The sequence below is a fragment of the Perissodus microlepis genome, chromosome 14 (assembly GCF_051167445.1).
Source record: "Perissodus microlepis isolate ML-2025 ecotype Zambia chromosome 14, ASM5116744v1, whole genome shotgun sequence".
NCBI classification, from domain to species: domain Eukaryota; kingdom Metazoa; phylum Chordata; class Actinopteri; order Cichliformes; family Cichlidae; genus Perissodus; species Perissodus microlepis.
The window spans coordinates 16,051,665-16,067,035 of record NC_140474.1 but is presented as its reverse complement, the minus strand read 5'-3'; the positions used below and the strand labels follow the sequence as shown (position 1 = coordinate 16,067,035).

The 15,371-nt window shown below is 43.8% G+C and overlaps 2 protein-coding genes across 3 annotated transcripts in view; one reads left to right on the top strand and one right to left on the bottom strand.

The window, feature by feature from the left end:
* The window catches only part of cux1a (cut-like homeobox 1a), a 57,917-nt gene extending 51,852 nt beyond the window's left edge, over positions 1–6,065 (bottom strand). The window contains exon 1 of one of the 2 annotated variants that reach the window (XM_084949909.1): positions 5,880–6,065. In XM_084949909.1, the coding sequence (XP_084806035.1) occupies positions 5,880–5,942 (63 nt within the window). In that variant the 5' untranslated portion in view covers positions 5,943–6,065. The remainder of the gene's footprint in view (positions 1–5,879) is intronic. The other variant, XM_084949910.1, reaches the window with a different exon arrangement.
* A 7,005-nt stretch (positions 6,066–13,070) lies between these two features.
* Positions 13,071–15,123, top strand: LOC146373714 (alpha-(1,3)-fucosyltransferase 4-like). Its single transcript, XM_084951418.1, has one exon. The coding sequence runs from the start codon at positions 13,224–13,226 to the stop codon at positions 14,382–14,384; it is 1,161 nt and encodes a 386-aa protein (XP_084807544.1). The 5' UTR covers positions 13,071–13,223; the 3' UTR covers positions 14,385–15,123.
* Positions 15,124–15,371: the final 248 nt, after the last annotated feature.

Genomic DNA, 15,371 nt, shown 5'->3' with positions numbered 1-15,371 from the left:
AAAACCCTGGAGTCTCTGCTGCAGAAACTGATTTTGACACACTCGTGTAGAACTACATTAGTCAAACCGTTAAAAAACATGGCCCCCAGTGTGTGACCATCTGCAGTTGGGCTAAATTATCACATTGTGGTACCTTGTGGAAATGAGACTCCATTTCGTTTTCTGGTCTGCTGCCTCTGTTTATGTTTCCATGTTAACATCTTGTTTAAACTCTTCAAAATGCCTCAAATCTCACCCAGACGCTTCTTGCCGGGTCATCAGAAATCTGCTACTTAACAACCAATCAAACGGCTTCTAAAAGCTCAGATTTCCTCAGCTGCTTTAAGTCAGTTTTTTCACAAAAGCATTATTCACGGGGGGTGGGTTCTCACCACACATTTCTGAGGTTACCACGCTTAATTGTAATCTTCATTTATTGCATGTGGAGTGGAAAATGACTCTGGAGATTGTAAAGTAAGGCAAAGACTAAAAAACACAATTAATTACTTGAATGATAGAAGATCAAGGAATGGAGGAGATTTAAATAATTTTACAGTAGCGCCCCTAAATGTTGTTTGACAGGTACACATTAAAAATATGAGGTTCAATCTGTAGGTCACGTGCATGTAAAAACATCACATCAGGCCACCGTCATGAAGGTTAGCTCATTAAAAACATATGGGAGGTATGTAAAACATATGTAAGTACATATAAAAAAGGGGGTATGAGTGGACTGCTTTGTTATAAAAGTGGATCTAAGCCTCCAGTCGGCGTTCACTTCTCTCTCTGCATTTTGACTTTCGCAGCAAACTCAAGACAAGACGCATTTCCCTCTCGGGAATGCAGGATTTCTGTTTACTGAAAACCTTAGGCTTAATATTACAAGATGAACACCAGACTCTGCAGGAATACATCAGCCTCTGAGGCGCCGTTTCAAGTGCGCGCTTGATTTTTAAATAAAGTGGGCACCATCCTGGAACAAGTGGAAAGAGCCAGTATATTCCACAGCGAGCCTAAAGAGAAGTGTCCGCTCACAGTAGCCCCATGCTCTCTCTGCTGGAATACAGAGCAGCGCGATAATGGATGCTTCTGTCATGAGATACGGTGAAACTCTATGATGCTGTAGGTGAGAGAGACTCCAAGTGGGTCTGTAAATAATGCCTGCCACTTGAAAATAGGTCTCTGCAAACTGCCCCCTTATGCTCTTGCTGCTGGTTGTTGGGTGTAAGTTTTTGTATTATGCAGTGGAAAAAAAAGAAAAAGAAAAAGCAGGAAGGCGGACGATTTTTACATGGGCCCACATTTTGATCCTGGATAAAGTTTCTCTAAATATTATCACAGCTTCCAAACTTTACAGTGATACTGTTAAGGGTGCAAGCTACTGATCTGAGCTGGTAAACATATTGCCTACAAAGAGTTATAACAGAATTTTATTTACTGTTGATGTATGAAAACACTTTTTTAATATATTGACACCTTTATTTTTGTGATTTATTTGCGTGGTTTAGTGTTTGAGCTGAATACACACTGATAAAAACGGAGATTGGTAAAAATGCATTCCCTAATATTCAGAAATTATACCTCACACACTCATAAACTAACACTATAAAAACCAGGGAGTATATTAAGCCCCAAAGGCATAACTTTTGTAAGAAAAACAAGAAAAAATGTGAGGAAATGTGAACATTTTCATGTCATATCCACGCCCTGCGCTCAAATCATAGCAGATTTTCCGTTTTACCTCACAGGTTTTCAACATAATAAATGTTGTCTTGGGTTAAACAAAACTGAACTTTAATGTAATTAAACCGTAGTACCACAATGGAATTACTATAAAAGAGACACAATTATTTCATTTGGTTTTTGGTTTTCTGATCGAAAGAGGAAAAAAAATGACAAAGATGAACACAAAAACATGATGTTATATTTTTATATAGCAGAGACTTTTTCAAAAAGGTAAAAAAATCTGTTTGGTGCGCACTTTTGCATAAAGCCTGAATTGAGAGCTGCTGACTCCATCTGTTTGGCTGCCCCTATTTTTAGACTCCTGTTAAGTGCTTTGTATCTTTTGTTCAAACATCAGATGACACTGGTCCAAATTTCATTTACCCTGCCAAAGTTAAAATAACAAACAAACAAAAAGAAAAAAAAAAAAGTCAGATTATGCCTCTCATGCAGTAATACATTTAATATTTATAATAAATCGGATAAAGTGAATCTAAACTAGACACTCGTCTCTTCGATTCAGAGGGAGGGTGAAGAAAACCGAGCCCGAGAGTGACGTACGCGTAATCGCTGAGGAGTTGGGGAGTATGGGCCTCTGCTGAGAATTAACCAGTGATAAGGTCCATGAGAAGTTTAAGTTTTATTTCCTCCCCCTGACTTTTCTGAGAGCTGCACCTTGTTGTCTCCACACGTTTACACTATAACCTCTCAGAAAGTAAGATGACAAAGCTTCCCACCAGAGTAGACGGAGGACAGCCCAAAGACCTGACATGCACTCGTTCTTCTGTCTGACTCATGCTTAGTCGCTCACCACCCACCGACACACAGTGAAACCTCAGTCCCAATGCCAGGTTTTGTCACTGGGCAGAGAAGCGGTTGGCTACAGTAAAAGCATGACGTGATGCCCCCCTTCCTCTATGCTCCCCCAGCCTGTGCAGCAACAGAGGGGTAAAAATATCCCACCAGTGAGTTCAGACAACCAGCTCATAAATTAACACTAAAACTCCTGCAGACAACAGCGAGCCAGTCACTGAGAGATTTAAACCACTCAGGTTGCCACTGACCATGGCTCTGGGATCAACTTACAAAACCCTTTTCCAAAATTTACCCATTAGGAGGTGGTGAATAAGAACTGGAGTCTATATCAGCTTTCATCCAAGTCACTATTTAGCTGTCCGCTAACATAGTGAACTATTTTTCAAAATGGCTCTGGGGGTGCGTTGTTCCAGGAAATGTTATGAGGTGAGATGTAGGCTATTAGGCCTAAATTGGGAATTGTGTATAACAGAATGGTCTGTTCCTAATTTTCCTCGCTTTCACAGAAAATACGCAAACCATAGGTATATAGGCCCAGCTATTCACTCATATCTTATTAAGGCTCGCCTGTAATGAAGCGCAATCTCTCACCGCTCTCAAGCAGAAACGCAATGTTCCAGCAAACTGCTTGACTGGGTCAAAAAAAAGGAAGAAAAAAAAAAGGAAAAGGAAAAAACAACAGGAGAGAAGAGTGATGATCCCCTCTAAAGAAACTCAACTCTGTAATGGACGGACAGGGATTACAGACGTTAAAGCCTTCTCCATCTGTAATTCACTGTCACCCTGCCATCATCTCTGAATCACTGATCCACTTTGCAAGTGTGCAAGACCTTGCTAAAAGCATCACTGTTGCACCCATTTGTGTTTGTAGTGGTGCTGGTGCTGGTGCTGGTGGGGGGGGGGGGGGGGGGGAGGGAAGGGAAGGGAAGAGAGGGAGAGGGAGAGAGAGAGAGAGAAAAAAAGGCATGCAGAGAAGACAAGTTAACAGCTCGCTGTGCTGTTTCAAAGCACTCTCTGTCCTGTAACAACCACCTAGCTAGTTTCTCACACAGGGAATGGGACACACTGATCAAATAGGATTTTAATGAACATCAGCAGTCGGAGCCTGAGGAATACACGCTATGATGGCTTAAAGCTACTGACATCTAGCTTGAGTTGGATTTTCATCATCAAAAGAAACAAGAAAAGAAAACATTCCTTTGCTGGTGCTTCTCGCACAGACGAATCAGGCTGCGAGTCTAAGTGTACGGCGCGAACTGCCCGTCGATTACAAGGAGAGGGAAGCAAATTCGAAAGCAAGTGGCTGACAGAGCCGTGTGTAGACCACGATCTTATCATGCTAACCCCCACATTATCCTCCAGAAAAGAAGAAATAAAATGGATAAGAAAAAGGTCCTTATCTGAAGGCTTTCCTCTAGGAGCCTCTCAGTGGGAGGGAGAGTAAATAAGATGTCATCAATAATAGACAGTGAATGTTCTGCTCTCTCTCTCTCTCTCTCTCTCTCACACACACACACACACACACACACCAGCTCCGACTGATTCCTATCCTGCAGACAGGCCTGCCAACCGCCAGCCTTTTTGCACACGCTCAGATTCACTGTCCTGACTAATCGCTTGTGATAGGGGCCTTTGCCATAATTACCCAGGGCCTTATCACAAACTTATGCGATGCATTTTTCATGTCCTGGCTGCTGGCAGTGCCTTCACTGTCCGTGCTGGCAGTCAATCTACGAAAAAAAGACTGATCTCAGACAAATTCACACACACGTACACACACCAGTTCAGAGTGGGCAGAATAGGTGAAAGCAGGGTGAAGGGCCAGAGGAAAGAGAGAGAGAGGAGAGGAGAGAGAGAGAGGGAAAAAAAATATAAAAGGAAGGGAGGGGGAGGGAGGAGAAGGAGCAAAAGATTGGAAGGGAGCAGGAAGGGGGTGGGAGATAGATAGTGAGGAAAGACAAGAGAAAGCAGTCTCAATTTTTTTTTTTTTTTTACATAATGCATGAACAAGGGGGCATGAGTAGGAGGACTGAACAGGATCAAATAAATAGGAGAAGTGAAGCCTTGATGATGTGGCGTAAGTGCAACACAAAGCCCCGCTGGGAAGACTTGTTCACTGTCCTTTTGTCTACCCAGTCATAGGGGCATCATGACCTAAATAAAAGTTTAAACCCCAAAGCCCGTGCGGTTTGCAAAATAAATGTATGAACAATTGGGCCAAGCCTACATAATGCAATCTTTATGTTAATGACGACGGCAACTGGGGCTACTAATATTCATAAAACTGTGATTTAAAATTCAGCAATGCATGTAAAATGCCACGGGAAAACACAACAGTGCCATTGTCTACACGTCTTGTGATAGGTCAAACACGCTCTAATATACACAGGCTATATTCACGCAATGAATAAGGCCCAATATTTTCCTCGTACCCCCCCCCCCCCCCCCCCCTTTCTTTCCCTTCCTGTGCCACGGATCTATCTCCTCCGTGCACGCCGAGATTAGCGAACGTGCGCGCGCGAGCGAGCTCGAGCGTGCGAGGCTGGGACATTTCTGGGAGTTGATCATAATCACAAGGTCATGATCTATCACATTTCCAACGTTCGTGTTTTTAATTGCGTCGCGTCAACAAACACTGTCCCGTCCTGTCCACTTCCCACAGACGTGGCAACGTCTGTGAAAACCTCACTGTGTGTGTAATTGCCGTCAGGGGAAACCGAGAAAAAAAAAGACGGCCGAGTTCATCAAGCATAATCTCTGACACGACTTTAACATAAACTGTTTCACAGCCGTTAGCCGATAAGGTTGCTAATGTTCCCGTCCGCTTTCAACTAAACTTACCGATATGACAGTTAAAAGCAGAGGGAGGAAAACACAACTAAAAACACTGTTGTATGTCTGTGCTGCCCGTCTCAACGGTTGGTGTCACCACAGCGCCACCGTATAATAAGTCGCACTTATTTTTCCCCCCTCCGAAATTATCCAACCTTACAACGGCTAAAGCGTCGGGCTAACTACGGCTACTGGCTCCGGTAAAAGTTGAAGAACACGCAATAAAGATAGCCAGCCGTGAGCTTTCCGCTAAAGCGCCGCCGTTTGGCTTTTATTTCGGCGCATCCCCGCGGCGTCGCCCCGGCTTGCCCAGTTGCAGTGTCCGATCGATGTTGAATTGAACAAAGAGGATCAATTTCTGATCAGCAAGAGAGCCACTTTCATCAATGTGAGGAAGAGGTCTTGAATTCTCTTCCGAAACACCTCCGAGGCGGTCGCGGAAAAAGACCCGAAACCCGGCCGCCGAAAGAGGCGAGGGGGCCGAAACGAAAAGAAGCGGAGGCGATTTAAACAGAGGCTGAACTGACCTGTAGTTGTTGTAAGTCAAAGCGCTTCCAATATTGAAACATCGATCCTGCATTGGCCGCCATCTTGAGACATATTGAGACAGGAATGAGATGCTGATAGTGAGCGCGGGGGTTGGAGTTCAGTGGAGAGGACCGGGCGGCCGGAACACCCGGACCGGATCACATCCGCTACCCGCCCCTGCAGCAGCTGGCTCACGGAGCGGAGTCACCTTCCAGGAGTGTCACCTTAATAACGCCATTATAATTGCTTAAATAGCATTTTATCAACATTCAGATATTACAGGTAAACAAGCGAATCGGCATTAAATTACTCCTAATTTTATCGCGCTGAAATAGGCGAAGTTGTTCAGCGCCAGATGAGCCCGTGGTTCGTGCTGTAGCTTGTTTTTAATCAGTGTGTGTGTGTGTGTGTGAGTGTTACGGAGAGCAAAGATCATACAAAAATAATGCCAGGAGGCTACTTGGAAGCCATATCTAAGATAAATAAATAAATATATCCCACCGGGGGAAGCAGCCAGGACCAGTGTTGTTCCTACTGACTTCACTGTGCTGGAAGATCATTTCAAACCACAGTTAAATCATTTTTATTATTTTTTTTTTTTACACCTACAGTCAGTGTGCCAGCAAATTCAGCCAGCATTAGAAAAAAAATCAACTTCCTTTCAGTGGTAGTTTATGCATTTTTTTTACACCAAAAAAATAAAACTTTCATTATTCAAGTAGCACACAACTTGTGTTTCGCAGTACTAGAAAAGTTAACATGTGCCAAAGTCAGCTGCAAAAATATGGCTCACCGTGAATTTAAGCATAATTTAATTCATTAGGGCTACTAAACATAGAATAGAGTGGGTGGGGGCAGGGGGGGTGTAACTCCAAATATATGGCCACAATTATCTCAGTTAAATGATCTGTTGCAAATGTTTTGTTTTTGTTATGAAAAGATTGGATCTAGTGTACAAATAGTAAAGAACTGGTAAAAAGATGAAGTGGCCTCCAGCTTTTGAGCAGGTTATTTCTTTTAATTTAGTTTTCTCAGTTTGCAATAATTTGATTAAGGACATGAGCCTTAAGTTTAAGGAATTCTTCAGCGGCACAGATATTAATCAGATTAGTTAATCAAATAAGCTTGTTGTGCTGTTAATCCAGTGAAGTCAGCGCTGCAGCATTCAGCCCAGTGGTCACAGTGTCACTGTGCATGTATATCGTCTGTTGATGCGACCTTGAGCAATGCACTGAACCCAGGCTGCTCCTGAGGCGTCACTCCTGCTGACCATGTCCTCTGACCCTCTCGGTGTGTGGACGTGTCTCAGAGGGATATGCAAAGAATTTCTAATTACGCTGTATGTATGGGGTGCCCTAAATTCCTGTGTCAAACTGCACCGCCTCGTTCACCTTAAAACGCATCACGCCTCGGCTTCGGGCACACCAAACCAGAGCCGAGCTGCTCAGGTTTATCAGGGTGACACATCTGCTCTGCACATTGTTTTCATTTTTAGCACTTTGTGGCTTCCCAAATTTGACTTGTTGAGTGTGTTTTGAGGCCTGGCAGTGTGGAAAATCCACGCCTGCATTCACACTTTGGAGGGTTTTGTTGTTGTTTTTTTTTTCCTTGAACGCTTGGAGCATTTAACAAAAATATTTCATAGCTTTACCACCCCCACCCCCACCCTCAATCATTTTCATTTCTTTACAGCCATTGCACTCTAATTGCTTTGACTAAAAATAACATGAGAATTTGCCATAGATAATAACGCCTCTTTCACTGCATTTTTGTGAATACAAAGGTGGGCATTTTTGTGCTTTGAATTCGCTCAACTTTCAGGCCATTAGTTGATTTGATTTGAAGCTGTTTGTGTCTCCCTCCTCCCAAGAGTATGAATGGTGCTCAGTGCTCAGCTGATATGTAGCCTTAATAGCTTTGCCTTATTTTATACTTCATTTATAGACATAATACAGTGAATTAAAGGCTGGCTTCAGTTTGCTAATCACACCCAGTCACATGCTTTTAATGAAAAATGGACCAAATTGCAGTTAGGAATCAGTCACACGAAGAAATGGATACATCTGCTTTAATTTAATCACTAGGACATAATAGAAGTGTGATTCGCATTAAATTGCTCACTAGTCATTTTTAAATACTATTAGCAATTGATCTACAAAAGGAAACAATGAATGCTGTTTAGATGTGTTTATTTTTAAGACAAAACTGCATATGAACGGATAAATCCTGTGTTTAATCCTCTCATTCCTTTCCCTTTGTTAATCAGTGTCTCCTTGTTCTGGCCTCCCTGACTTATGATGCTACCTATCATTAAGCCAAACCAGAAATACAGGTCTGAGATAATCCGTACCAGCTTAGTTGCTTTGCAATGTGTCCATTATGCTGTATTTGTATAGTTATCTCTTCCCATCTCACAAAGAAAACACTGAAAGGAATATGATGCGTGGCTTTTACGCGGCTGGCATTAGTATGAGGAGTAAAACAGAAAGGAAAAGTTACGTGTGCTGATCGATAAAAAACATGGGAAATGTACATGCAGGGGACAAATTAAAGAAATAATAACCAAACTTAGTAAGGTGCTGGGTCACAATGTTTCCGAGTCTCTGGGAATCAACTGGAGGGATGAACACCATTCATCCAAAACGGATTCCCTCATTTGGTGTTTTGATGATAGTGGTGGTGGGGAGAGCCGTTTAACACACCAGTGCAAAAGCTCCTGCAGGTGTTCCACCGGGTTGAGATCTGGTGACTGCGAAGGTCACACATTGAATTATTCACATCATTTTCACAATCATCAACCTGTTTTGTGAGCCCTCGTGCCCCGTGCACGAGGGCATTCAGGAAGAGACCAGACATCTGAAAAGAGTGATTTTTTATTGATTCGCACTGACTTTTCATCTAACAGTGAAAAAACGATCCAAATCGTGCCAGAAAAATTCCCCCAAAAGTACAAAAGAGCCACTGCTGGTGTACAGGAGTCAATTTATACTTAGTTAATGTTGTGAGGAGTTTAACCCAGATTCGTGTTTTACTCTAACCAACCTGTAAAATATAGATAAATATAATAACAATAATAAGTCAAATCTAAAAAACGAATCTAGTTGGACACTCCTGAGTGAAAGTCTTCTGTTTTGACCCAAACACCTAGCTTGACCTCCCCCCTTTGTGGACTTCTTTGCACTTTATAGTTTGTCACCTGACTTCTAAAGGCTTGAGTGGCAGAAAGCAAACTTCTCCCCTTCATACAGCATCTGTCTTTAAGATTGCTCTTCTGTAATGTTTGAAGGAGCGTCACGGTTATCAGTTGTGTACCATCCACCATGATTTCCAGTGGATCTAAATGCAGATGTGCTTTAAGTCAATGAAGCAAATAATAGTTGAGCGTTGTGACTGAAGCCCCTTCTTTCAAAGGGATCTTTTCCTCCTTCCATTGTGATAGAAAATGAGAATCCACTGGGCCCGCTCAGCATTTATCTACATGCCACGGAGCATGAGTGGATGTTAATTGCTTAATTGTACCATGCAGTGCACCTGTGTGGAAACATCTGCACTGGCTGTGTCTCTCCACTCATTTATTCAGGGTTTTTCTTTTAGATAGCCTCATTTATTATTGCAAATGTTTTGCTTTGCACGGGAGGACTAAATTAGTCAGATATTGTGATTGGAGTGCCTTTGTTTATCCGTGATGCATTCCATGTTCAGTACAAGAAAAAAGAAACACTGTGGCAGACATGAGGCAAAAAAATAAATTACTCAAAACTCTGGAACAGTGAAATATTTTTAAAATCTTCCTTTCAAAATCAGTCATCACAAATAAGGGACAGTTGTATAAATAGGATAGACCATAAAATAATTAACAATATCCCATGACTAGACTCTTATCTACGCACATAAAAAGCGTTTTCTTATCAGCGAGACCATTAAATGTTGCTGTGGCTAATGGTCACTTATCCGAACATAACAGAGATCTTACGCTTTTTATTTACACGAATCGTTCCAAGTGTTGATGCCAAATTGTTGTCAAGGTGTAATGTGCTAATGTAATTTAGCTTTAAAAGAAAAAAAAAAGATCTTTCTACAGAGTGCGCCGCACAAGTCTACAAGCCGTGAACATTACCAGTCAGTTGATTTTGTGCTGCGCTCTTCTCAAACTCCGCATTTCAACACACAGCATCTCCATGAGGATTTGACTGAAGCTTCACTTGGCTCTGGATTACTTTGAAGCAGCAGGGGGTGCACAGTGTAAGTCGGAACAAGTAACAGTCAGAGTTATCAAACTGCCTACAAATGATCGTGTTCCTGCTACAGAGGTTCATGCATGTTTGCCATGAATGACACGAGTTCGGTGGGTTTTTTTCTCTTTTTCTAACTTGCCTTTTTATTACTCTGTGGTTAAAATTAGAGGGGAGGAAAAACAGCTCAAATTGCTCATGACACGAACAACAGGAGGAACATGTTGTGATTTGGAAATTTAACGTCTAAAAAGCCTCATCAGTACTTCTGGTTAAAGTTTAAATATATAGAAATAGGCACAGATTCTGTGTCGCTGCCATTATACAACTAGAGCCAGAGCCACGGGCTAAAAGCAGCCTTTCTGTCCTTTAGCTTTCCCACTTTTCTCTGTTTGTGTCCCTTTTCCTCCTGCTCATTGACTCTGCCTGTAAGGTGCTTTTAGCGGGCCTTGTGTGGCCGGGTTAGAGATGGATGTGTGGCCCTTGGGAGCCGCAGGCAGAGTGCAACACTGATCATGTCAGACAGGCTGGGGAGGCTGCATAAGATCATCATCACCCAGTAGTGGAGTGAATCGCCGCAGTGGCACTTTCACACAACCTCTGACCTCCGGTGCAACCTCTGAGGTCATGATCAAGGTCAGGGGTCAGCGAGGGCCTCAGCGATCGTGGCGTCCGCAGGCCCCGCCTGGCTCTTCTTCTCCTTGTTTGTGTTCTCCCCTTCATTTTTCTCCTCTCACTCTTCCCCTCATCTTCTATCTGTTTCTTTATCGCTCACGCTCTCTGTTCGCCCCGGCGGGACCAATTGAGACATCCAATCCCCTGGGAGTGTGAAAAGGAGAGCAAGAGAAAATCAATAGGGAAGATGAGTGAAGACCTGGAGGTCCCATCAAAAACTGAATGCTTCTCTGTGTGCTGGCATGATTCACACATCCAGATACACAGCGGTATTGCTTTTGAGAGACAGGAAGGTAGCAGTAAACAGCAGTCTGGAAATCGTAGCAAACAACTGGATGGGTCTGCAAAACATCCAGTTTGATGGCTTCCCAGGTCAAAACAGAGTGACATGAAGAGCTCTTCTGTCTGTTTTGTGTGTGTGTTTTTCTGTCCTTTTATCTAGATTGCATACATGTGCCCACAAGTCTGTTGTTGGAGAGATGTTTGAACCAAGAAAGACGCAATATCGATCTCTCCAGAGAGATTCAAGGTCTGCAACAACAAGTGAAAGAGCACGATGTCACATAAGTTCTCTTCCAGCAGGCGAGATGACACAAACATAAATGCCAGGCTTTGTGTGTATCGTCGTGGCTGTAATCTGAGCTGTGCAAAATGTCACCATATCACCAATCAGCTCGACTTTAATTATAGTACATTTGCAGACACATTTGCATGGCTTTGTGCTGCATAAAAGGCTTAAAATAAATAAAACTGAACCAATAAAAGGAAAAAGCAAACTCATCCCTATGTGTCATTTCCTGCACTCAAGAGCCTCTGCTATTTTGGAGAAGAAGCACACATGTTTATAATGTTAAACCTCACTACTTGTCTACATAACTTATGTCTGGGTAGATTTCTTCCCAACACAAGATAACCCCAGGCAGGACATTAAATGATTGGCTGAAAATAGAACTGTTCAGATGAAAGGGAGAATAAATAATGCACAGAGAATACAAAACCTCTTATGGGGATAACTAGTCGTGCATGCACATGCACACATTTCTTCCATGGTGAAGAAAAGTGAATGGATGTAACAGGAAGGAGGAGGACCCAGCGGAGACACACATGCTTCTTGCTTCATCTCCTCCCACTCCTCGTCTGCCATTTTTTTCCGCTCACATTCAGACTTCATGACATACTCTGTGTCTGTGGGGAGGAATAACGTCGTCCCAGTCACGGCGTGTTTTTCCTGCCCACCAGAGCTCAGACACAACACAGAGTGAACGGTTTCCATCCCTGCTGCCTCATCATTTTTTATGAGTTTTGATCAGAATGGATTCATATGATGACAACAGCCTGGACAGTTGATCCTTTTACAGGGAGAGTAATGCGCCATTGTGTTAACAACTTTTTTTTTTTTTTTTTTTTTGAAATCACCAAATGAAAACAGTGAGTCACATCGTAGTTAGAGGGTGTTGCAATGTTGGGTTATATCTAATAAATAAAACATTCAAGACAAACCTTTTCAAAGCACCGCTGCTGCATGACTAATTTGCAGGTGGGATGTTTATTCATTGGCGAAATTAGACATGCACGTTTTGAGGAAGATCCTTAATGTCACTACACACCGAGCAAACGGCACAGGACGGCGCACGGGCAAGCTTTGCGCTTGTGTAGGGAGACACCAAGTGGTCAGTGACAGGTGTAGCGTCTCACAAGAGGCCGTGTCAAGTTTTCAGGGGCCAAAGAACTACTACTGACAAGAGCTTCCGTCTGTCGTCCTTTAAAATGCGAGGGATTGTTTACACGACTTAATAATCATAAACAGTAGTTCAGGGGTTAGAGCCATGCAATGGTGTTCAGTGTTACACTTTCTGCACGCTCGATTTAAACCTCAGTCTCACCTTGTTTGGATTATACTCGCAAACTGACTCACGAGCCGATTTCTAAAGGGCCTTCTAATTAAAAAACATTTGCTTGTTTTATGAGCGGATCGCCGCGCCCTGGGTCAAGATGTTTACCCACGCTAAAAGTGCCCGAAAAGTCCTCCGACAGTCAACAGGCCTCACAAAGGCCCCATTCAGCTGTAACTGGAACCTACGCTGCCACGTCAAGTATAACCTACAGCACAGGGACAAACTTTTACTTTACATGAGCCATGACGGTAGTTTGAAGTTTCTCGACGAGTCGGACAGGTAAGGCAACAATAGAAGGAGTATTTTGGAGTTGTGGAACGCCATTAGCTTTATTGGCTTAACTGTACCTTGCTCTCTTTGTCGCACCTGAAACTACAATGACTTTAAAAGTAGAGCACACTGGGTGTGACTGCACGACTGTAATGGACTCCGGTGTTTAACCTACTTTCCCCGAAAAGCCTCAAATGGCTGTGCGGATATCTCAAAGACGCAAACTGATATTACAGCAGTTTTGGGGGAATCCGCAGGGTGAAGGGCGTCGATGGGAATTGGGGATCTCTGGAGACCAGAGGGCCGCCCCTCAATCGCAGCTCACGGAGCAGACAGGCGCTCAGGGTTATTCCGGCGGAAAAACCGCTGCGTGCGTGTTCTCACAGGGGTCTGCTCCTCTGTGTGCGTGGCCACCGTGGTTTTCCTGTTACTCGTGGGAGTCTGCCTGCTCTACCTGCCGGATGCATTAGCGCCTGACCCGCTGGTTTCTCTTAGCCCGGTGACGCTGCTGATTTGGACGCATCCATTCGGTCAGTATCGAGAACTTCCGGACTGCCTCGAGCTGTTTCAGATAGACGGCTGCACGCTCACGGACGACGAGCTCAGGTACCCACAGGCTGACGCCGTGATAATTCACCACCGGGAGATTGCCACTGGCTACGCCGATCTCCCACCAGAACCGCGGCCACCTGCGCAAAAGTGGATATGGATGAACTTCGAGTCTCCCACGCACACGCGTGGACTCTGGCGTTTAGGGGGTGTTTTTAACCTCACGATGAGCTACCGGACAGACTCGGACATTTTCCTCCCCTATGGGTATCTGGTCCCCCTCGCGCGCACAGAGGGGGCTCTCCAGAAGAGCTTTGCGCTGCCGCTTCGCGGATCTTACAGCTCCAAACTCCTGCGGTCACGCTTCGTGGCCTGGGTCATCAGCAACTGGTCGGAGTCCCAGGCGCGCGTGACCTTCTACTACCAGCTGCGCCAATACATCCAGATCGATGTGTTCGGGCGCGCGGGCTCGCCGTTACCGACAGGCAGCGTGGTGCCGCTCGCCAAGCGGTACCTGTTCTACCTGGCGCTGGAGAACTCCCAGCATACCGACTACATCACGGAGAAGCTGTGGAACGCCGTGCTGGCCGGTGCAGTCCCCGTGGTGCTGGGTCCGTCCAGGCAGAACTATGAGCGTTTCCTGCCCCCCGAGGCCTTCATCCACGTGGACGACTTCCCCTCAGTGGAAGAGCTGGCCAAATACCTGCTCATGCTGAGGCGGAGCCCGGCTCAGATGAGACGACACCTGGACTGGAGGAGGGGCTACGGCGTACGCCAGCCGACCTTCTTCAACGAGCACTTCTGCACGGCCTGCAGGGCGGTGAGGAAGACCAGAGGCAGGACTAATGTAGTCAGAGACCTGACACGTTGGTTCCACTCGTGAAAACATGCATCAGACCTCCAGCACCTGTTTGAAATGACGGCAAAGCCGAGAGATAAGACTGTGAGAGGGGAAAGATTCACCACATGCTGCTTCCAGAGTTTACAAATCAAATCTTTTTATCATCAGTGAAAGAGTATATTTAATTTATGTGATTTAATTAAATAATGTAATAACTTAAATACATTTATGATCATTGATCTTATCTGAGTGAATCCTTCTTCTAGAAGTTATTTTTTATCTTAATTAATTTATTTATTTTAACTGACTCCCATCTAGCCAGTAAGAGTCCTTCTGATAAAACAGTTGGAGTAGAGTTAACCTTCTGCACCAGGGCTTAACAGCACAACATCTGTAATTTAGACCAGCGGTGTTAAACATAGGGCCTGGGGGCCAGAATCGGCCTGCAAAGACTCCAATACGGTCATCTGGACACCTTTAGAAAATCTGAAGGAGTGCATAGTATTTGAACTTATAATTGTATTTTCATAAGTTTTACAGCTTTTCCGATTGATAAAGTGCTTTTTAAAAAATGTGAATTCATAAAAATGTTATATTTTGTAATTACAGGAGAGTCAGTGCAATGAACAACCAGAACTTTTTATGTAATTTTACGTACTCACCATGTAGTTTCACTGTTCTGGCTCACTTAAGATTAAATCAGGTTGTATGTGGCCCACAGTGTAAAATGAATTAGACTTTGCTGCTTGGCAAAATTAAAGTGTGTGACAAAGAAGGAAGACCACAGTCTTCAGATAATATTATTTTATTTATTTATTTTTAAAGTGACCAAATGTTCACGTGCGACGGTGACTATATATTAAAAATATCTGAGTGCCTGCTAATTTTGTTCAGGTTTCACACCTCTGTGAAGCAGCTTTTACCTGATAGTGAGATGGGAAAAGAAAATATGAGGAAGAACAAACAAATATGCTGGTGCAGGAAATAAGCTTTCCGAGGAAGGGCACACATGTTTACCTGCAACTTCCT

Bases quoted from the DNA above. Each gene is read 5' to 3' on its own strand.
- LOC146373714 (XM_084951418.1), top strand. From the start codon at position 13,224: ATGGGAATTGGGGATCTCTGGAGACCAGAGGGCCGCCCCTCAATCGCA.